This window comes from Nothobranchius furzeri, chromosome 19 (assembly GCF_043380555.1).
Source record: "Nothobranchius furzeri strain GRZ-AD chromosome 19, NfurGRZ-RIMD1, whole genome shotgun sequence".
Classification (NCBI taxonomy): Eukaryota; Metazoa; Chordata; class Actinopteri; order Cyprinodontiformes; family Nothobranchiidae; genus Nothobranchius; species Nothobranchius furzeri.
In genome coordinates, this window is record NC_091759.1 from 2,211,174 (window position 1) to 2,234,386 (window position 23,213).

At 42.9% G+C, this 23,213-nt stretch overlaps 1 protein-coding gene across 1 annotated transcript in view; it reads right to left on the minus strand.

The window, feature by feature from the left end:
* Positions 1-4,746: 4,746 nt before the first annotated feature.
* Positions 4,747-23,213, minus strand: part of LOC139061593 (CUB and sushi domain-containing protein 3-like) — a 232,865-nt gene continuing 214,398 nt past the window's right edge. Inside the window, exons 52-61 of the mRNA XM_070547722.1 lie at positions 19,284-19,357; positions 18,482-18,593; positions 18,203-18,382; positions 15,962-16,021; positions 14,161-14,319; positions 13,231-13,367; positions 10,852-10,939; positions 10,599-10,734; positions 7,010-7,148; positions 4,747-6,761 (exon numbers count right to left, since the gene is read on the minus strand). Coding sequence (XP_070403823.1) covers positions 6,693-6,761; positions 7,010-7,148; positions 10,599-10,734; positions 10,852-10,939; positions 13,231-13,367; positions 14,161-14,319; positions 15,962-16,021; positions 18,203-18,382; positions 18,482-18,593; positions 19,284-19,357 — 1,154 coding nt within the window. The 3' untranslated portion in view covers positions 4,747-6,692. The remainder of the gene's footprint in view (positions 6,762-7,009; positions 7,149-10,598; positions 10,735-10,851; positions 10,940-13,230; positions 13,368-14,160; positions 14,320-15,961; positions 16,022-18,202; positions 18,383-18,481; positions 18,594-19,283; positions 19,358-23,213) is intronic.

The following is a 23,213-nucleotide window of genomic DNA, read 5'->3' on the forward strand; positions in this document are numbered from 1 at the left end:
AGACAAAATATGATTTCTGCCTTTTTCTTTATTTAAATTATCCTACACACACACACGCACGCACGCACGCACACACACACACACACACACGAACGTCTCTGCATCATTATCTCTTGCCGTAGAGCCGGCAGCTCCAGCTTGTCCCACCTTGACTCACACATCGAGCTCCCTGTTCCTCGCAGTCGTCGCTGCAGAGAGCAGGAATTCAAACTTTGAAGGGAAGGTGATATTTAAATGGAACAAAAGCTAATTTATGGGCGGACACTAATTATCTAATCTCTTCTAAAGAAAAAAATACTCAGTTTCAGTCTGCTTCCTGGCAGTGCGATGAAATAACAGCTCCAAACTCACATAAAATGCATGTAAAGTATATAAATGTATGTAAAGTGTCATCAAGCTCTACCTCAATGACTCCTAGTCAACATCAACCCTTTTATACCTGCGCACATATCATTACTACACTTTATTTCATTCAAATAATTGAGCCTTGGATTAATTTGGTTTATTTATTTGAGTTTCACACTTTTTATTTAAAGTAAAACTAAAGGGAAATAAGCTTTTATTAATATATTTAAATATCTAAACTTTATTTATTTGAAGGATAAACCAGCTGCTGCACAGAAATAAATGGGAGGACATCTGGCACCATCTGGTGTTATTACATAGTTATTACATTACAGTTTAGTGAGAGTCGAGTAAATGAACAAACATCTCCTCCTGCTGGCTGGATGCTGCTAATTTAACAACCTTAAATGCATTTTAAGAGAAATCTGATTATGAAAATAGTTTTGTTTTAGAAAAAAGCATCACCACCATCAAACTGCTTCATATATTGAACATTTTCTGAGCAGTTTGGGTTACATCAGTTGAAAACACTATCAGACGTTTTAATAAATCATTCCAACAACAAAGAGTCAGATAAAATGACATGATCAATATGTTCTGTCTTCAGAGGTTCTGCGGGGCAGGGCATTTTTAAACGTTTATGGGTGTTTCCTAGGTGGAATGTCTTAAATCCTTTATAGAAACCAGAAGAAATGTGAGGGTTGCTTTAGTTATCCCAACAAGGACCGGTAAAGCTCCACCTCAAATAAATAAACCGTGTGGAAAATGGCGGTTTTGACGCAGGTCCTCTGTAATGAGGCCTGAGCGCTGCTGTCATGTTGTGTTTATCCACCTGGAGCTTTTGCCACACTCTGTTCTGTAGGAACAAAACAGTGGAGAATAACTGACTTTTATTGTGAGTTTGGCTTAAATAATGGGGACTTTTAAAACGGTGTAGTTTTATTAACTAGTCAAATCAATCAAATCAAAGATACTTTATTAACCCCAGAGGGAAATTAGAGTGATGTTTGATTTCAACTTTTTAACCATTATTCAATATAGTTGAACTCTTTTCGATGCCAATAGAAATGGGAGGTCCCTTCTCACTAAGAAATAAAATCTACATAATTTTACATTTCTCCCATCATGCATACTTAAACTTTAAACGTATTCTAGACGAAATACGACAACTTCAATTTAAGTTAGGCTAGCTGTACCAAACAAACACAAATAACTCATGACCCATACCTCAAATCTGTTACGTTTTTACATTTGGAGAGAGAGGAGAAGTAGCTGAAGAGTTTCAAATATAATATGTGTATGGTAATATAAGTTTTGGTATTAAAATCATAAAAAAAACTAATACTGATAATTGATGATATTACATTTTAATGCCAATATCGGAATTCCCTATTTTTAACAAAAGGAGACATCGTCCTCTAACCTGGCTGTTTAGGATAGATTTGGAAACAACAAATGGAGAAGTCTGGAAATTGACAAAGACTGACTCCTTTCGGACTTCTCCGTTGCCTGTGGAGTGTTGCAAAGCGTCAGATAAAATGACATGACAAGGACAACAGAGGGTGCCGCACTTTTCTGGGACTATTCTGGCACCATTACAATCATGTCTCTGGTCCGAACGGTTTACTTATATTGTGTTGATTCATTTCAAACACATTTTAACATGAAAACACTTTCCGCCGTTCTCCATCTCTAAACTCACATTTCTCGTCATTTCCATAATAATGTCATAGAAAGTTTGCTGCATATTTTGTTCTCCTTCAGTCACGGGTGGATAAACGTTTCTATCGTCTAAACTTTTTTCCATGAACTTTCTTCAAACCACTCCTTGTCTACCACTGGACTTTATTATTTCGGGGGGGGGGGGGGGGGGGGGGGGTAATGGTAGCACTGCTGACAAACTGTTGACAAACAAAGGAAACGGCATCCTGACCAATTACAAGCTTGCGGTCTCTGTCACTTTTGAATTATAGTTAAAAAATTCTGCACGTCTTTGCCAAGACCTTGCACCCCTAACCCTAAAAATGTTACATTATCGACTTAAAATGAGTTACCTTTGACCTTTAGGTGTAGATGGACCAGAGTCTTGAGCATTGACTCTCCTTTAGCATAGCTGCTGTCTAGTTTCTCTGATGTAGAGATCTGAGCACTCCTCTCTGCTCCGGACCGCATGCACCACATCACTGACCTTGTGCTTGGGGTGAACCTGCCTTTGTCTGAGGGGATTACCAGGTGTAAAATACACCAGAATAGCCTGTTCTTACCTGACCCGGTGTGTTCTCCTGCTGCTGGAGCGAGATGTTGTGGGTTGGAACCAGTTACAATTGTCTTTCTATACTCTAGACCATTTTCCTCTAACCTCTGACCCAGTAGTTCAGCAGGTCCACCACATTTACAGTCCCTAACTTCCTCTTCTCCATTCTGATGCTCAGTTTGAAATTCAGAAAGTCATCTCACCGCCAAGGGTGACCCCAAGGGGTGGCCATGGCCACCCCTAGAAAAGTGCTGGCCCCCCCAGGAAAAGTCAGTGTTAATAAATCCTATTAATGTTCAGTCAAACCATATATTGATCTTGTTTATTCAAGACATAATTGTAAAACAAAATAAAAATTAAATAATGAATAAGTAAAGAAATAATCAGAATTTAAAAAAAATACATATGTTTCCGCTGCTCACGATTTAAAAAAGTTTTTATCTCCATATTTTTTTGTGAACACAGCAACATAGGGGAACAAACATAAAAATTTTTTTTACATAAAATTAGGAATAACTGAAATGTATTTTTCTGAACTGTTTCTTTGTAAAATTTAAGTTAAATGTTTTGGATATGTACTGCTTATTCAATAAAAATTAATAAAGGAGCAATGCAATACATCGCTACAGGCTAAACTCTCACAGAGTTACCACAAGGACCAATTTGGTGTGCCACCCCAAAAATTTTTTGACCCCATTTGGCCACCCCAATCAAAATATTCTGGAGGCGCTCCTGCTCACCGCATCAAGTTTCTGCCATGATTAACAATGTGGTGTACCTAATCAAGGCACATGTTTGAGTCTATATTAGATTAGTCCGGATTTTTGTGAAACATGCATTTAATTTCTAAAATAACAAGCTCTCCAGGTTTCCATAAATATTTATGTACCCTTACTGATGTGGTGCAGAAAAACACCCAAAACTAAAATGTGCACTCCTTTTTTTTCTTGATTTAATTAAGTTTTTATGAAATAAAAACAGAGAAATAATAAGACTTAGGAAAAATGTTCAAAACACATTTGGTTGAATGAATAATTAGTGTAAATCGCTCTCGGTTTCCTACATCTTCATCAGGGTATCCAGCACATTTTAGTCGTTCCTCTGCTCCAGCAGGTGTGTTATTGCAGAGGTAACCCTAAAACCCCTGATCTACATCCTCAATTAGACCCACAAATGATAGATTAACTACACATGCTTCAAATTAAATCTCACATAGATTTGTAGCAAAAAGAAGTCATTTCAGCTGCATCTCATGGAGGTGGTGGCGCCATCTAGTGCATTACATTGATGTTGCAGCATTTGCTTCCATGTCTCTTGCACTGTATTACTAATATAGATATTAATAGAAATTAGAGCCATTGTAGTTAAGGTTATCATCCCACCCAAAGAAAAATAGTGTTTTCTGAATCAGTCACTAATTGTGTTTTTCCTTTTTTAACCAGATGAAAGTGTCAGGATATAAATCCAGGAGTGACCCGGTCCAAGAAGGTACAAAAGACACAAATCGTACAAGTAAGTTTCCCTACGTTTATTAATCTACTCAACTCTTGAGAACAATGTGTTAAAAGTAGTTTTTTCTTTTATGCCTGTGTTAAAAAAAAAACAAGGTCATGACATCGGAACGTAAACCCTAATTTTTAGGCGAAATCATGATTTTGTGGCAGAGGAAATTCCTTTTATTCTCCTGCCTCCGTCAAGTCATGAGACTGTAGTTGATGGATTTATTTAGTTTTCAGATGAATAAAATATGCTCTAATTCAAAAATACTTCTATCAACTCAACTTTTAAAGACCAAGTTCTCCGTTTTTACTTATTTTTGAAATTTGACCGGCCACTCTGAGTTTAATATTACTATCAAGCTTGGCGAGACGAATGGTGTAATATTCTCGCCATGTCGCATTCAAAGAACACCCCGTGGTGGTCATATTACTATGCTATGGTGCATCATTTCAAACGAGGTATAGAAACCCAGCTATGGCTAGTTGGCTAAGCTATCTAATTCAGTTCATTGTACCAATTAGCTCTTATGTATGAAACCCTAGCAGATTGTGATTTTACAGCAATCCCCCATACTGAGCAAGCATGTAGCGACAGTGGAGAGGAAAATGATGGATGTAGACATCTAAAAGAAAGCAAACCGACACACATTTTACAAAAGCAATTAGGCTTTTTTAATTTTACATTGCATTGAAAATTTACATAATAGATTCATACATTTTACAAATAATTTCATCATAAAAATATATTTCTGTACAAAACACTTTTTTATTCTATATTTCGTCTTTTTTTTCTCAAACAGTGAATATTTTCAATTTCCCCAGGCAGGAACGGCTATAAGTCTTTTAAATCACATGGGTCTTATTGCGGTCGGTCATAGGAAAAGCCTGTGGGGAAAATAATGGGTGGGGTACCTGCGTCCATGTGATCGAGCATACGGTGTTGTTGATGGCAGGGAGGGTCCTGTGGTTTTTGGTAGGCACTGAGTCAGATTCTCAATTAAATAAAAACAAATAAGAGCAGCAACAACCGGTGTAAACGTGATTAAGAGGCATGATGTCACCATAGCGATGAAGTACGTGTCAGCTAGTAGCCATGGTTTCCCACTAAAACAATGACAAACATTTAGAAACACCTGTTAACTTAGTTGTTTTATGGTAAAAAGTTGCAAAGTATGCCTTTAAATTGAAATTGTATTTAATGGGATTCCTGTTCAAGCACACACGAGGCCAGACAACACTATCGACTTAGACTATGATGTGATAAAAACTTCTAACAATTCAGGCTTTGATAAAAAGTGTGTGAACATTGATCTGAAGGATGATTGTTGCATCTGGACACCAGTGAGAGGAACTTAATGCTACACGAGAAGTTATGATGGAACCAAAAATCTGGGACTCTTGTGGACAGCACGTGGTTGCAGTTTGCTTTTTTTTCTCCTAAAAACTGTTATAATCTGTCTCTGCCCCTCCCTCGTGGTAAATATATAGCACAAAAATATAGGTGGTGAATGCTCCAGAATATATATGCAATAGATTTACAGATCAGAAGATTCTGCAGCAGTAACAAACAGAAGGTAAGCACTCCCAGAGTGCAGAATCACAGTGGACCGTCGTCCACAGTCGTGGGGTGAAAACCCGGTCTGTTTTTCCTCTGCCCTGCCTGTCGGGTTTCTGTCTCCATCTGTAAATCTGCTAATCTGATAGAGACGCTGAAATGTGCTTTAGTGCCAGAGCTTCTCAGAGTCCTCTGTTTTCATTCGGCCTCTTCTTGATCTGATTGGGTACGTAGGACTCGTCTCACACTAGATTATTTCAGGTTAGACAGGTTCTGATTGGCCGTGTTAAGATTGTAAAATCCCGTCTAGTTCAGTTAGGAGCTTCCTTCATCTCGTTACCACCACCCCTCCCTCTCCTACTCCGAGGTTGGGAAAAGGCAGTGTTGTCCGTTAGATGAGTCGACCTCATCTGTTCTGTTAGCACTCACTCCTTGTAGTTTGGCTTTGCTCTAATCCCAGCTCAGTTGGGATTACTGCTCCGTCTCCGGGGATGTCCGGCGGCTAGCATCAGCCTTCCTTGTGTCCGTGTAAGTGGGAAAAAAAAAAAATGGAGGTGGCTAATACCTGTCTCAGGTTGCCATGGAGACAGGAGATTGTCCTCTCTAGTTGGAGTCCGTTGGTTTAGCAATAGTCTGCTGGAGACAACGTTGAACCAAAACTGGGGTTGTTTGATGACATCACCAGTCACTCGTTGGCTTTTATCCTGATGGATATCGTCTCCGTTTTCTCACCAAGGCAGCGTTTCACCTGGTGACAAATTTAGGGGCTAGCTGAACTTCTGGTTTGTGTTCACATCTTCTAGCACATTTAATCTTGATGTTTGGCTCATTTCTGTATCCATGTGTGCATAAAAACACTGTCATCAAAGGGAAGGTCGGGTTTTGGCCCAAACTCTTTCCTCTCTCACTTCCATGCCGTGGTCCCGCTGGATATCTGAGCCCGGGAGATCAGACCATGGTGCAGACGGTGTTTAGATTCGGATCGAACCTCACAGCTTTTCCCTCGACGGCCTTGGTGTTTGTGTTGTACATGGGATTCTCAAAGGCTGCCTGGCCGTTGTTGTTTTCGTGGACTGAACAGCCGGTGTACTGCGTTTTTGGTGTGGTTCTGTTGCAAAAGACAAGAAATGGAGAACATAAACATGTAGTTCAATATGTCTACAGAGATGTTTATGATTTTCTCCATTAAACTGGTCAAACATGCGGCTCTCTGAGGATATGAGATGGGAAAAGGTTGCTGACCCCTGGTCCTCAAGGACCACTGTCTACATTCATCAAGTGCTGCAGATAGCAGTTAATCGCTTCCTTCCTGGTCTGACCCAGAACCTGTGTCGGTGTCTTTGCCGAAAAACCTACCTTGGACGTGGAGAAGCCATGCGCCGGGCAATAGCTGTTCTTAACCTCGTCCTTCGTCTGCGGTCTTCCGCAAGGAGCAGTAATTCCGCTTGGACAACTGATAAAGCGAGCGCAGCTCTGAGGGCATCCATGCTGTCGGCTAGTGTAAACACAGGTCGCACACGTGATGTCAGCATTTTTTGTCGTGGAAAGTGCCGTTGCGGACCTTAAAACTCCAGTTTTGTCTGTCCACACGCAGACACCCAAAACTGAGAAAACGCAGATCTTCACTTTGGCCGGAGTTTTTAAAAAGATCCGTTTTCGTGTGGATGACAGGCCAAAACGTAGAACGATATCTACGTTTTGGCAGGTCCCCGGCTACGTGTGGACAGGGCCTGAAGCTGTAAGAAAATATCAATACACTTAAATATTCTATTTCTTTCATCCTGACGGAACTACCAAATGTGTTGACTTGAGTTTAAAAAAATCAAATTCAGTTTTAGTATCCTCCTTGAACCGTCACCTTATCGTGGTGGAGGAGTTTAAGTGCCCTAAAGATCCTAGGAGCGATGTTGTCTGGGGCACTAAGTGCCCCTGGTAGGGTCTTCCATGACAAATTGGTCTTAGGTGAAGGGTGAGACAAAGAACGGTTCGAAGAATCTTTCATGGCGGTTAAAACGAAGAGTCGGAGGGTTACCGGGGTCCCACCCTGGAGCCAGGCCTGGGGTTGGGGCCCGTGAGCGAGCGCCTGGTGGCCGGGCTTTCGCCCATGGGGCCCGGCCGGGCCCAGCCCAAACCGGATACATGGGCTCGTCCAACTGTGGACCCACCACCCGCAGGAGGAACATGAAGGGTCCGGTGCAGTGTGTATCGGGTGGCAGACCAAGGCGGGAGCCTTGGCGGTCCAATCCCCGGACAAGGAAACTAGTTTTTGGGACATGGAACGTCACCTCGCTGGCGGGGAAGGAGCTGGAGCTTGTGGCAGAGGTTGAGCGGTACCGGCTAGATATAGTCGGACTCACCTCGACACATTGCATTGGCTCTGGAACCCAAGACCTGGAGAGGGGTTGGACACTCTCCTTTGCTGGAGTTGCTCCGGGTGAGAGGCGGAGGGCTGGGGTTGGCTTTTTGCTAGCCCCAAGACTCTCTGCCTGTGTGTCGGGGTTTACCCCGGGGGACGAGAGGGTAGCTTTCATGCGCCTTCGGGTCGGGGAACGGGTCCTGACTGTTGTTTGTGCTTATGGGCCAAATATCAGTTCAGAGTACCCACCCTTTTTGGAGTCCCTGGGACGAGTGCTAGATAGTGCTCCATCAGGGGACTCCATTGTCCTGCTGGGGGACTTCAATGCTCACGTGGGCAATGACAGCTTGACCTGGAGGGGTGTGATTGGGAGGAACGGCCTACCTAATCTGCACTCGAGCGGTGTTTTGTTATTGGACTTCTGTGCAAGCCGCAGTTTGGCCATAACGAACACCATGTTCGAACATAAGGATTCCCACCGGTACACTTGGTACCAGGGCAGCCTAGGTCACAGGTCGATGATAAGATTTTGTAGTCGTATCATCTGACCTGCGGCCGTATGTTTTGGACACCCGAGTGAAGAGAAGGGCGGAGCTGTCAACTGATCACCACCTGGTGGTGAGTTGGATCAGATGGCAAGGGAACATGCCGCGTAGACCTGGCAGACCCACACGCATAGTGAGGGTCTGCTGGGAACGCCTGGCAGAAGAACCTGTCAAGACGGTCTTCAACTCCCACCTCCGGCAGAGCTTTGACCACGTCCCGAGAGCAGTGGGGGACATTGAGGACAATCCAGTGTTTCCTCTACATAGGCGCGGCGCTGCATCTACACGGTCCGTGTCTCTTCCCCCCCACACATAAACGACTATTTTGACGGTTACCCTCTGCAGGTGCTGCAGCAATCGTGTGATAAAGGCCGTAGTGAACATTAACGTTATTATGACCTGGAAGTGATTTAGTTGGCTGAAAAATGAGAAAATGGTGCAAAAGTCAATTTATCTAAAGGCTCAGGAACCCTTTTCAGGTGTTATAGCTGACCAGTGCATGACACAGAGTCTAGAATATTGAACCTTTTCACAAGCTGTAAGCCATAATCCTCATATTTATAACAAATAAAGGTTGAAATATTACAGCTTTGAATGTAATGAGTCTAACCCACATGTTAGTTTCACCTTTTAAGTTGATTTACTGACATAAATATAGTTACAGTCTCATTACCCCCAAATTCCACTACCTCCGCTCCGCTCCGGTCCGCCCCCGCCTTCCGCAGCCGCTCGCTTCCGAACTCAATTTTTACTGGTACGCGCTCTACAACGGCTCCGCTCCGGTGCGGAGACCTGAGGGGGGCAAACAAGCATGCGCGGGATTTTCGAGATCTTGCGATACAGTCCGAGCAATAAACGCGGAAGTTAGATCCAAACACCCGTTGTGCGGGAGAAGCATCGGAAATGAGCTGTTTAATCTGCCCATCATTGTGTTGAGAGATCAGCAGTGTTTGGATCAACAAAGTGTGACTACTTTGATAGTGGCAACTGTATTTATGGCTTATTTTTGTGCATTTAAACTTCAGCCGCCATTGATAGTTGTTAAAAGTTGTTAAACCTGTGCATATGAAACAAAAAACGCCTTTTGTTTAGCGATTTATTGTGAAAAACGGAAGATGTGCTTGCTCCTTTTCCTGTTGGGCCGTTGTGATTTCTGTCCTTTTACTGCGGAGGTGCTCCGGCGTCCGGCAAAAATAGGATCGATTCTATTTTTGCCGGACGTCGGAACAGAGGGCGCCGCACGGCGCCGCACTGCCGGAGCACGGCCGCAGTAGTGGAATTGCTCTGATTGACTAGAACGGGACCGATTTTGCTCCGGCGTCCGTGTCGGAGCGGAGCGCAGCGGAGCGGAGGTAGTGGAATTTGGGGGTTAGTCGTCGTCACACACACTGGTGAATTTGAACTCACCACTAGGAAACTGAACTTTTGCACCATACTCTCTTTTTCTAATGCAGTTTCTGTCATTTATGTTTATTTATTTGGCAGACGCTTTTATCCAAAGCGACTTACAATTTATAAACTATAGGGCATGTTGTGATCTGTGGGGGAAACCGGAGTACCCGGAAGAAACCCACCAATGCATGGGGAGAACACGCAACTCCACGCAGAAAGGCCGCAGCCGGGTTTCGAACCTGCAACCTTCGTGCTGCGAGGCAACAGTGCTAACCACTGTGCCACCATGCAGCCCATTTAAAGAAGAAAACTGGTGTTGGATTTCACGAAGTAGTTTCATGTGTCTGTTATTGTTGCTAGGATCAGAGAAAGCTCGGTGAGATCTCAAACCTGCTTCCTTCAGCACGCCGTCTTTTTGTAAGGAATATTAGCGGCAGAACAGACGTTAGCTGCCAACTACCTGAGCACCAGGCAGCCGTGCTTCAACCTCGTCTCTGAAAAATCCAATTTACCACCTTCTAAACACGGATTGTTTGGCTACACACACCAATCTACCGTCTCTTAGCACCTCTGCAATAACCGGTCTTAAAATGTTAATGAAGAGGAGACAGAAGAGATGTAACGTTGCAGGATTATCAGTCTGTTCTCATACCTCTGTTTGTAGAGATAAAAGCCAAAGCCAGTGAAGATCAGAGCGAAGAAAGGCACCAGGATAGCGATGGCCACAGAGCTGCTGTTGGTACCGAGCTGGGGGGGTGGTGAGTTTTGACTCTCTGACGTGTTCAGACCTGTGATGGACCAAAACGACCCTTTTAATGTTAAATAGAAGATTATACTCTGAAAAATCATGTTTAGCTTTGTCTGTGCAGTTTGAGCCTCATCAGAATAAAATATAAAAGAAATACCGAGTCGCTGCAGTCCGAACTGTCCGTAGTCCTTTCCCTGAATGAAACCCTGGAATACGTAGCTGGAACCATCAGGCTCTGCTGAAACCTGGAGAGAGCACAGAGTGGTTGAGTTACGAAGAAACACCGTCTCCATAATCAAACACAAGGCTGCGGTGGCGTATCTCAGGGCCATTCAGAAGCAGAACACCACCGTTTTGGGATTAAAGTTGATTCTTAGGTTATTTCCAGAAGAAGCTGTGCTGTATTTGTGAACTTTTCCATGTAAATGACTGAATCACCACATCAGGCGATGCAACAAAAAGAGCCTCAAAGTTTTCATTAAACAGTTGATCATTAGTATTACATCACCATAGTTATTGTATAGATTGTGTTACGGCCGGTGACCTTCTGTGCTATGCTCCACCATTAGGACAAGTTCCTGGACTCCAGCCAGTGTGCTTCAAACCAACCCACCAATCAAGACTGGCCCGTTGAGGACTCGACCAATCAGATGTGACCTCACCAATGGACATTACTGCAGTGTTAGTTAGGTGTCTACAAACCTTCTGATTTTGCAATCCAGTTCCTAACAAGTGTTATGTAACTGAATGAAATGACTGTTTTCCACCTAAAAGTCATTTCCCCCCTCTCCTCAGCAAGGTCTCGTGCATCTGCTTCTAAACCTGTTTTTCTTTCCAGCACAAGAGAAGAACGAAGACAAAGGACTCTTTCTTTTTACTAAATCAAAGAACTCTATTTTTAATAAGCTAATCAAAGTTTTTGTCAAAAATAAAATTTGTGAAATGAAAATATTAATTACTTGATATTATAATCCTACAGAATATAATAAGTAATATAACTTTAAATGTTTCCACTAGAGACTGATCACACGAAAGGTTAAGGTACATCACACATTGCTTTTACTGATCCAATCAGAATCTTCCAGATCTGACGGAGGCGTGGTTTTGGTGGTGTTTGGTAAATCTGTCCTCTTTTCATTCGACCATAAAACTATGCCCGCGTCATCTTTAACTCGAGTTCAAAGCTTTCTAGAGAAGTTGTCGGAGTGGCCAATCCATAACTTTCCTCTTCAGCCGAAAAAAACAACGACAAGCTGGATAAAATCTGCTGCTGTAACAACTGCTGCAACGGTTCCTTTCAGAATAAAAGCTGAACCATCACGACCCCGTTTTGGGTCTTGTTAGATGCCAATAAAACTGTTGTGACCCGGAAGCATCTCAAAGACTGGACTGGTTGGCGACCGCGACTGTTCTACAGGCTTTAGCTCCAGAAAGGTCCAAGCTGGACCTCTACACCTCCTGATCTAGACGGGGACTTCCGCCAAGGGTGCGTAGACCGACAGAATGGCGTCTCAATGTGTTTATGAACCTCCTAACCAAAGCTTAGCGCGAAAACATCACCTTCACTCCCATCAGAACTAATCGTTTCCCCGGATTTGCTGGTTCTGAACAACATTCCACACAACACCATTCTCTGTCTCACTTCACCTTAGTTACACCATACGTTTAGCTTTTAAAGTTAGTCTAGTTTTAATTTGTTTAGTAATAAATCTTTAAACTTTTAAAACTTGACTCTCCTTTGTCTCTGAGTTAATACGAAGTGTTACATAATCCCTGCAATAAAAAGTTCTGATCTTCTGGTTTAAGTTGTCCACAGGTCCATAAGATTGATTTCATAGTTTTTATGGAATCTCATATTTTATGGTTCATTAAATAATATGTAAATTTAATTGTTACAGTTAGTACGTTGTTTAGAGACCGCAAATGCTTTGTTATGTGGTATGCCCGAAACACACTTTGTGTGTTTCTGACCGTCCTACACAAATATCGTGACCAGCCCTGTCACCGCTTATTGAGCACTTAAGACCCCCGGCTGACATCGAACAATGAGAACACACCCAGGGCAACGGTGGAAGCTACATCAGGATCATGTGGACCACTCCTTATTGGAGTTTGGTTGGCTTTTAGTGACGTTAGCTATTGCTAGGAGGTCCTAATTGTGTTACTCAGCTTAACTTCACTATTGTTGTTGAGCCTTAATTTTCCCACATCTGGTGATTCTAAAATGTTCCTCTTCTTCTTGCCTGAGCCGGGTCAAAGCACGGCGTTATGGGTATTGATGATCTTTGCTCTACAGCTGGTCTCATTTTAACCATAATGCCAACATCAGCCAATATTTGTTTTTTCTGGTTCCAAGTTTGAGATCAAATAAAAAAATGTCCCCTAACTCCTGATAAAGTGTTGTGTCTGGATTTTTTCATTATTCTCAAATGTAAGTTTTCCCTTAAGAGCGATAATTATTTAGAACCGTATACAAAAATGACCCTGACCTATCCGTTCAGGAAAACTTTTTATGCAATGATCAGATGAAACTTACAAATCCATCCATAGTCCATGAGTCGTCCATGATCTTCGCTGGAGAGATGGCTGAATCTTTCATCTGGGTCCCCTGGTTCACATAGTTCACCTGATACATCAGAAGCATCAGTCTGGCCTCTGAAGTCTTATAGACTCCTGAAAAAGGCAGATAAACGTGTCAGCGCAGCTGCAAAATGCTTTGAACCTTTATTAAAGTTAAACTGGGGAAACTAAGAGGCACTTGATGGAACATTTTGACGCAAATGTGCATCCAATTCCCTCAAATATTACGCATCATCGTGATTCATCGTGTCAGACAGGGTTAGAAGTGTCAGCAGGAACACTTTTCACCTTAAGCAGACGTCTGTTTTCCCATAACACTGGTTTTTTATGCTAAGCTAGACAGCAAATGTCTCTGCGTGTTCTGATTCCAGCCTTACATTCAAGCTGCAGACGCACGACTCGGATATTAAAGGCAGAAGTGCTGCTGTAAAAGGCCGCTGGCCTTTCAATGGCTGTGGAAGTGCAGCTTTAGCTGGCATTGATCTAAAGCTGTTCTTTTAAGCCAGCGGACTTTTTCATTATGGTTTTGAGGCTCTCTGATACTTCAGGAACCAGGATTTGTTTTATTAGTCCTAACCCTAACTGAGGCTGTTAAAGGACCCATGTGGAGTTATGCATGCATGTGTGTGCAGATATATGTGTGTGAAACTTGCAGCTCATCGAGTTTAAGGGACCAATAATCCGCCATTACAAAGCAGGAAGTGCCAGTAATAGTGTTGATAGAAGGAGCTCGACATTACACCTAATGTGTGTGTATATTTATGGATTAATACAGCAGTAGTATAGCACGGTACCATAAACATATCATTATCATCACATAACCTATTTTCCCTTCTGCAGATAGTAATAAGTAGAGCGCTTGATGTGGAGTCGTAACACAACATGCCTGACAGGAGCAGCTCCAGATTGCCATTGCTAAGGCTAACGTTGACTCTCCCTGTTGTGGAGTTGAAGCTGGTGATGCTCAGTGTCATAGGTTGCTTCCTGCCACGGTAATTGTAGGAACCCTTCCATATGTAGTTTGGCGCAAAAACATCGTCCGGAACTGTGGAAACAAACAAGGGAAAGATTAAGATTTTTCAATGAGTTTTGGTCGTTGAGGTCAGAATGAGCCCATTTCGGGATTTTCTGCCTCTAGGACATTTATACCCATATTTAAACAAAATCCTGCTTATATCTATGTAAAGTATAAACAGCATTTGATTGTCAAAGACCTACTGTATTTATTAAAACAACATCTAGCATGTCAGGAAAATGCAGAGATGAGACCGCTGCCTTCACAAAAAGAGGGCAGGCGTGTCAGGAAATTTCTGATTTATTGGGTCTCTTAGAGATAAAAATCAGATTGCTGCCTCGACATTATACAATATTTAAATATGGGGTAACATTGTTTCATGAAGTGATTAAAGGTTAGACTATTACCAACCTCAAAGGGGACAGTACACAGCCCTGGTGAACGCCTTAGCAGCTGACTGTCTTTCTGGCACTGATTCATAATGTAAGTATAGTTTCATCAAAGCATGTTGATGATTATGGAGGATTGTTTATTTCTGTCTTGATTTTTAGACTTCCTAGTTTTTTGGGGAAATCTGCCAGGGTTTAGCCAAGTTTTTGGCACATGTGCTACGTTGACGCATCTTTTCCCATATGTCTTAGTGGTGGTGCCATCCCGCAGCTACAAGTGCAAATCGGTGAATCTCTTAAGAGCAGGCGGCACCACTACAAATGAATATAAGAATGCACAGAACTTACTACAATAAAAATGTAAATGATAAAAAGTGTCTGTGTAAATGTAATGTCTTCACAGCAGGAAAACCAGAGGCTCTATTTGGCAGACTTGAGGATGTTCGGGTTCAACGAGAGGCTAAAGCAGCAGAATAAAGAGGCTCAGCTGTAAAACAGAAGTGAGCAAAACTGTAGCAGAGCAAGAGAGAATACCACAGTGGATCATTTGTTTTTCTGTGTGCATCAAAAACACAAAAAGGTTTAGAAGTATCACAAAGAGCATTAGGGAACTTTCCAAATCTGGGTTCTCACAGCTGTTGTGGTTCCATACAAATTGGCCCTTTCAGGACTGTGCTAAAATGTCAGCATATAGTGACTGATTAGCACTAAAACACATCCACGGGCATTGCAAGTCAGTTAATAAAGAGAGTGGCTGTGTGATTAAAAAAGCAGCCATTAACAACCAGAAGAATCGCCAAATTAAGGCACCTGGGGGGGGTGTTTCCATCGCTTTTCTTCCCATTGTGCTTCACCAGCGACTCTGTTTTTACAAACAAGGACATGAATACGTAGACACACCATTGGATGCTGGAAAGTGTAACAGCGATATTGGGTGGGTTCTTCACTCTCCAAACCATGCACAGTGGGCAACTATGCCTGTATTTTGTGCAGCCTAGTTTTTGGGATTTTGTTTAAAAAATCATAATAAAATGTGTTTTTCAGGGAAATAAATGCACTGGGGGCGAAGGGAGACCCATCCAAGATGGCGGCTCAGTCTTACAGGGAGCACAAGTCCTGCTCAGCAACCCTACCGGGACATTTCAGAGTACATTCCCCAAGGCAGGTACTCTGTTGGTACCTGGAAGTTCTGATAGTGGAAACGGGCGTTTTGTGGAGCAATAAATTAAACCAAGCTGAAACAGAATAAATGGACACTTTTTTAAATAATAAAGGGCTCTGACCATGGAGTTTTGGGCTGGGCGTTCCTGTTACTGGTTTCACTGGTTTCTTCTTTTCTCCAGCTGCAGAAAGAGAGAAACACAATAGGTTAAAGCAGTTTTAAGACACAGCCATTGTTTCCTATGAGCAAAGAGAAAAGGCTCATGTCCCAGAAACTCCAGTAGGATCAGAGTGACCCGGTTTAAGACTTCTCCAGGGTGGGCTGATTTTTTTTCCCCCCTTTTCCATTTTCCTTCACACAAAGGAATCTTCATCTGTTAGCATTTCCTGTCAATGCAGCAAACTTCACACAAGCTCAATCATTTTCAGAGTTGACACCGCATGAACATCCCGGGGAAACTCCACTTTTATATCTGCCCTTTCAGGAATGTTTTATTTTCAAACCAGCATAAAAGGCAAGAGCGTAGAAAAAAAAAGACCCATGAATAATGCCAGTGAAGCAGCAGATATAAGACTTTGTTATCTGGAAGTTACTGTTTAGGCTGCAGACACTTAAAATTAGATAGTCTACAACTTTTGTTTGAGCTGGACATCAATTGGAACAAGGACTAATTGTCAGTTTACAACATTTTTATTCCTAGTTTCCTTTCCCAGTCCGCTGACCAGAAGAAAAATCCGCCAGCAGTGTTTGCATTAATGTGCAATCATGGAAAAGGTGTGGAGGAAGGAAATCTTCCGAGAGAAGACATAACTTTGAAGTAAACAAGCATGGCGCATAAGGAGGCGCGTGCTGTGAACTTTGCTTTCTGGATGGCTCAATATCACATTTAGCAGTTTATCCCTAAAAATTAAACGCACCGAAAAGCCCAGATTCGTGCTCAGAGCGCTAATAACACACAGCAGAAATATTTGATGAGATCATTTTTAAAGCCTTTATGGTAATCGAGCGTCTCTTTAGGATTGTGAGAAGGGGCGGGGCTAGTGCTGTGTATTCATTCATGATTCGTTTCACAGAAGCCTCAGCAGGCCCGAGCAGTCTTGTGCCTTACCAAAAACTGGTGGTGGCTTGTTTGAAACGGCTTTGGCGTCAATTAGACTTGAGCTTTTCTTTGAGTCAAGAGCAGATAAAGGTATTGAAGTCCTTTATTTGCATCTTCTACAACGATGTATGGCAGACCGCCCCGTTGACTGGCGTAATGAGAGCGTCACACTGTTTGTTGTCCGATAGCATGTGGAGACAACCGTAGAGTCACCCAACGACTGAGATCTGTGTGTTGGTCATGGCCAGGCTAGTGATCTATCGATTTGGGTCAGCAGTTTTAAACCGTTTCCTCAGTTACACCACTGTGTAGTTGCGCAATATATTAATGACAAATGAATGAAATATTGGTAGTTAAAGATGGCGGTAAGGACCGGTCCAACTCTCAGACCCTAACCCTCACCCTAGCCCAGCAACTCTCAATGAACTAGATGAAATTAAAGACCACTTACAGATAGTACTGATGCACTTCTTTTGATTTTTCACTAAATATGGATGGGACTGCCGTTTTCTTCAGTTGCTGGTGGCTTTTTCGACCGCGGCGGTTTACAGCGATGATTTGTCGTAATGTAGTCCCAAGTTTAAATCGGCTCCTGGAAATCCTTTATGTTACTTCTTACTTTTCATTTGCAGCCGACTTGATTATTGAGCTCATCGGGAAGACTTGGTATCATTTGAGTCATTTTAATCACGTTTGCACTCAAAATGATAGTTGCTGCTATTCACTTTCATTGTCTGTGCTAAGCTAAAGCAGACGGAGTGCTGCCAGACCAGGAGAATTACTGTTAAAAATACTGTTTTTCTCACTTATCTAACTCTGGAAAACATGGAAATAGGCTAAATTTCTCTTAGGGGTGGAATATCCCATTGTGGCATTATTAAAAACAGTTGAATATAAATGCTATTTTATTGATAAAAAGATTTTCTTAGCCAGTGTAAATGTAAACAGAATGCTGATTACTAGCTCAGAGGGAACAGTTGTCTTCTTATGAAGATGGACAGCACCAGGAGGCGCTGCTCAAAAATGGGCACGATTATCCTGCCGTGTGAACCAGACTTAAGGAAGTTGTTCAGATCCTGGTTGTTGCTTTTCGCTGGAAGCTAACCTCCCGAAAAGACAAAACCCCAGCTTTTCCATTCGTCCACTCTAGCAGTGAAGCTCCCTCTGCTCCAGATGGTCGTCCCTGAGCGAGACGCTTCTGTTTAGTGGAACTGCTTTGGCCATCAAACAAATGCACTTCATTCAGTGACGTGACTCACATACCTCTGCACGCTGGCATCTTTCCAGTCCAAGTGCCATCACTCTTGCAGACTCTGTGCTCAGATCCCCCGGCCAGGAAGTACCCGTGCTGACAGCTGTACACCAAGGTGTAGCCGAACCCTGGCAGATCCATTCCCACCACGTCCACATGGAGTGGGCTCTCTGGCTGCTTGCAGGCGTGGGCTGGAGGATGGAGAGTTACATTGTTCTCTTTAACGAGTCTTGTCGGATGGGTGGAGTCGGGTGAAGAGGTAACAAGTTGAAGAGATGTGTCTTTCTTACGTATGCACTCCGGTTGTATTCCACTCCACGTCAGATCAGGCTGGCAGGTTCTAGAAGAAGATCCCTGAAGCAAATGACCTGGATGGCACTGAAATGACACCACGCTCCCCACCTGGGTGGAGAGTGTGTGAGAGAGAAAAGCACAAAGATGAAGAGAGCTGCAAGGAGACTTTTTCTTCCCTCAAGCTGTGGAAAGAGTGTAAGTACCCTTCATGGCAGTGGAAGGCTGTGACAGTGACACTTACTCCAGCAAACGATTACTCTGAAATATGTACAGATGACCTCGCCACAGAAATGTTGAGTACATGATAGCGCAGCAGCGACTAGGCATCAAAGTGGCTGTTTATTCAAAAGTGAGCGTTTTTATTCTCCATTGTCAGTTTTTACCAGTGGGCGTAAATCATCAGTGCCACAAAAACAAGACAAGACCCGGGTTTACATGAAGTTAAGGACCGGTGTTGCCCGCCACTTAGTTATTCCATGTCCAAAGAATGTTTTTCAGTGGTCAACAGTTTGGTGAACTACTGCCACCTATAGGCCTGGGATGCCTATGACGGTGCTTCACAACACACTGGAATTTTTCACAGAAATCATGGCGGTGCAGACTAAAATACAGGACAAACCCTCCGTGGCGTCACCTACAGGTTTTTGAAGCTGAAGGAAGATTTTCTTTAGGATTTCAGCTCTTTTTTTAGTGTTTTTGCTCATTTTTCAAGTTTCCACTTTGCATTTGTCTCCCAGTAAACGAGCCACCACAGCATCAGCAAACTTTAACTACTTTGACATTTGAGACACGTTTTACCTTGAATCCGTAGGTCCGGTTTAAGGAGCCGTAGCGTGGCGTTCCGGGGTTATCGCAGCTGGTTTTGGTCGGCTCTGGAGAGAAACGGGAATCCCAACAGAGTAAGTAAAGACACACCACATCTCAGAGAGAGATAAATGTACAGCAGCTCTTTACAAGTCTATTTCTCTCTCCCATGTCGTCATGGTAACAGTGGGACTATGCACACTACAGGGACAGCAGGGGGCAGTAGTACTTCACTGGAAAACGAAGCTGGGCGTCCCGTGTGTGTGTGTGTGTGTGTGTGTGGGGGGGGGGGGGGGGGGGGGTGTCATCAGCATGTAGAGCACATCCTGACGCAGAGCAGATTCAATACAGCCTCCAAAATGACAGATTCACTCTCCACCTCTCCACCCCTTCTCTTCCTGTACCTTTCCATCGGCTCCATCGGAACGGCTCCTTCCTTTCTCCGTTTCTATCTCCTCGTCTGCCTCCCCTCTTGCCTCGTCTGTCTTATTTAAAGAGCAAGCTGCCTTAGCTCAAAACTCCTTCTGGTTCTGTCCCACAGTAGCACACATCACACACACCACCACTAATCAGTCACTCCTACACACACAAAGTTAAAAATCACTTTGTTTGTGTGTAACTAACAGTTTCAGACTAAAAAAAAGAAGAAGCCAATTAGGAAACACAACACAGATTTCCTCTCGCTGGCAGCAAACTGTAACTACTTCTTTTTCAGCTGTTCTAGATGAAGGCTCTACATGAATGAAGCAACACTTCACAGGCAGCCCTCTAATTTTAGATCATCTATTTCACAGGGAACATTAGACTTTATGGCGGTGGTAAAGTGCTGGATGCACAGTGTGACTTATCACGTGCTGCCAGCGGAGCCAAACGCCTGAATTTGTCACAAAACAAGATTTCATTCAAACCCATCTTTGCAGCTGATGCCAAAACCGATTTGTGTTCACGTGGTGGTGGGCTGACCCAGAAACGACTTTACTGCCTGTTAACAATCTTGACCTTTAGATCCAAATTTTAAAACTGAACGTACTTTAGCCTCTCCCCAGAGGCAAAGATTTCAATCCTTGGATTCTATCAAATTTTTTATGAACTATACATTTTAAAATGCATTTAATACAACTAATATGTGACGTTTTACATCCAGAAGAACCTTAAAAGGACTCCATTTAACACTTGAAAGAGCCAATAGAAAGACTTTTCTCCCTTTCTCTAAAATGTATTTTTCAACTTTTTCAAACTCTGGACATAAACTGAAACTTAAAACTAGAGCTACACAATATATCGAAACATTATCGTCATCGCGATAACAGGACGTGCGATAGGCCCATCGCAAAGCACGTCAAAAACAGCGATAAATGTTTGGTTCAAACATTTCCATCCGTGTCATACATCAACTTTTTGTAAACCAGCTCTGTTTTTTACGCGGAAGTATTATTTGACCAATCAAATGTAGCTCCCCTGATATGCGGCCAATCAGATGGGTCCGTTCACATAATATGCCCGCCCCCTACGTAGACCCTTACCCCAAAATTCCACTATCTCCGCTCCGCTCCGCCCCCGCTTTCCGCTGCCGCTCGCTTCCCTTGTTCGTCGTGCTGGCTCAGATTTACAAACGCACTTTGTGCTGAGGTTTCTGGAATCAGCGCTGCTTTCAAACGTGAATGTGAATACGCTCGGTGTCGTTAAGCAGCTGATAATAACCGGGCTGACTCCGACACGTGCCGGTGAACCAACCCACCTACCTCCATGTCGCTAGTGTTCCACCGGGTGGTGACGTTAGCCCCAGGCTCCGGTTAGCTTCCAGCTAAAAGGCTACAGCACTCTCCTCCCAGTCCCACCCTGTTAAAGAGGGCCTGGAAAAGTTCCCCCACACATCAAAGTGATTTTTCATTTATGAGCTTTTATAACCTTGTTAATCAGGATAGTTGATTTGCTGCTGCACATAAACTGTCAGTCAGAAGCTCTGCTAGCCAGTTATCTTAAGAGGAGCTAGTTCAATTTGTTAGCTTGTTATCAGAATCATAGTTGCAGTGTCATCATCTGAGCTGTTTTTAAGATCTAGGTAAACTTGTTTAATTTGGGGTTAAAAACAAACGTTTTCACATATTTTCCATGTAGTTTTTTGCCAGTTCCGAATATCGCAGGTTATCCTAATATCGTGCAGCCCTACTTAAAACCATACAAGGCAACTGTTTCATGCTTTGAAATCATTTTCTTGAGCCAGTATGTGCTAAAATGCCCTTTACAGGGTTAATGAAATGTCACTCAGACCCCTACCGCCCCCCTGTGGCCAGAATATTGCACCTGCAACGTTAGAGTGCTTGTCTTACATCGGGGTGGGGAACCCTGGTCCATCGATTGGCAACTGTCCAGCATAATTTTGTTTGAACCCTGCTTCAGCTCACCGGATTTCAATCAGCAAGTGATTAACAGGCTTCTGCAGAGCCTGATGAGCTGCTGCACAGGTGATTCAACCACTTAATCAGAAGTGTTGGAGCAAGGATAGGAAGGATACCGGCCCTCAAGGACCAGGGTTCCCCACACCTGTTTTAGATCGTGAACACAGCTGATTTGTTTGATTTAGTGCTGAACCGCTCCTGTAGAAACTAATGAAGGCTGAGGAGACATTTCAGCTTTTTGATGAAAAGGATGAACGCGCAACGAGGAGATAAGTTTACTTTTGGTTCTACTCAGAGAATATTAGGATGTGCTTAATTGCACTTTTACACGAAAACAAGTAAAAAACATCTCCTTCTCAAACACGAACACCATCTGTCACTGAGCAGATCGGCCAGCAAAATGAGAGTATGCTTAGGGCACCCATGTGGCAAGCGCCGAGGCTGCCCACTTAGAAACTAGTGCTTTAAACTTTTAAAAGTTGTAATAAAATAAAAAAACACCTATTTTTTTGCACATGCTAATCTGGGCTAAGCCCCCAGCTCTGGTTCAGTCCTGTATCCACCCCTGCTTTCCAGCCATATGAATTACAAGAGACATACATTTGAATAATGGATTTTTCTCTACGATCTTTGGACAATGCAGAGGTCCTGTTGGCTACATAACCTTGATAAACATCTCCCTTCTTCATCTGGGTTGTAGGTGACCAGTCATTTCAGTTTCCCAGTGAGCCAGACAGTTGAGGTGCAGACCACTTTAAAATGTATTCAACCAAATCAACATATGAACCACTTTTTGCAATTTCCTCTCCCGTTACGTTTGGCTCATTTCATCCATTAGATCACATGTCACACGGCTCACTCGAGGGCCTACAGAACAGCAATTTGTGAGTGACAATCATTGGTGAAACATCATGCCACCATAATATTTAATCAGCAAGCTCACAAATGACCTTTATGAAATGGTCCACTAGAGTTCTTCTGGTGGACAGAGAGCTGGAAGGAAGCAAAGCCAATTAGCTGAAATCAAAACCTTTATAAGGTTTTGGAAAGTTAAATGTCTAAAATATCGATTCTAACTGTGAAAAAGCTGTAATTTGAAGCTAAAGAAACCCTCAGAGCTTGTTCTTAAACATGCTTCTTTATTAACCAGAACTTCTATAATGGGCCTGTAGTAATTATTTATCCACAGAACCATACGTTCAACAGCCACACCGTGATCATCTGGTACAGCGACAAAATGCACAAATTTATTCTTTTAGAATTATGACAAGATGTATAAAAGTCCAGCCTATAGATCCAAAAGAATTATGGCTTAAAAAGGATTTATTATGTTAAACTCACTCCTGGGGCCTCTTCTACCTCTAAAATCACTTCCGACATGTAAAAAAACTCCCACCTGTTTTCTTTTAGTGTTCGGTTTGAGGAATTATGTGCCTAAAACGAGCCGTTTAAAAAAGTCCCTGTTTGTGATGTCACAAAAACCCCTTCACCTGTTGCTCTACTCTGAGCCCCTCACGGATATTGG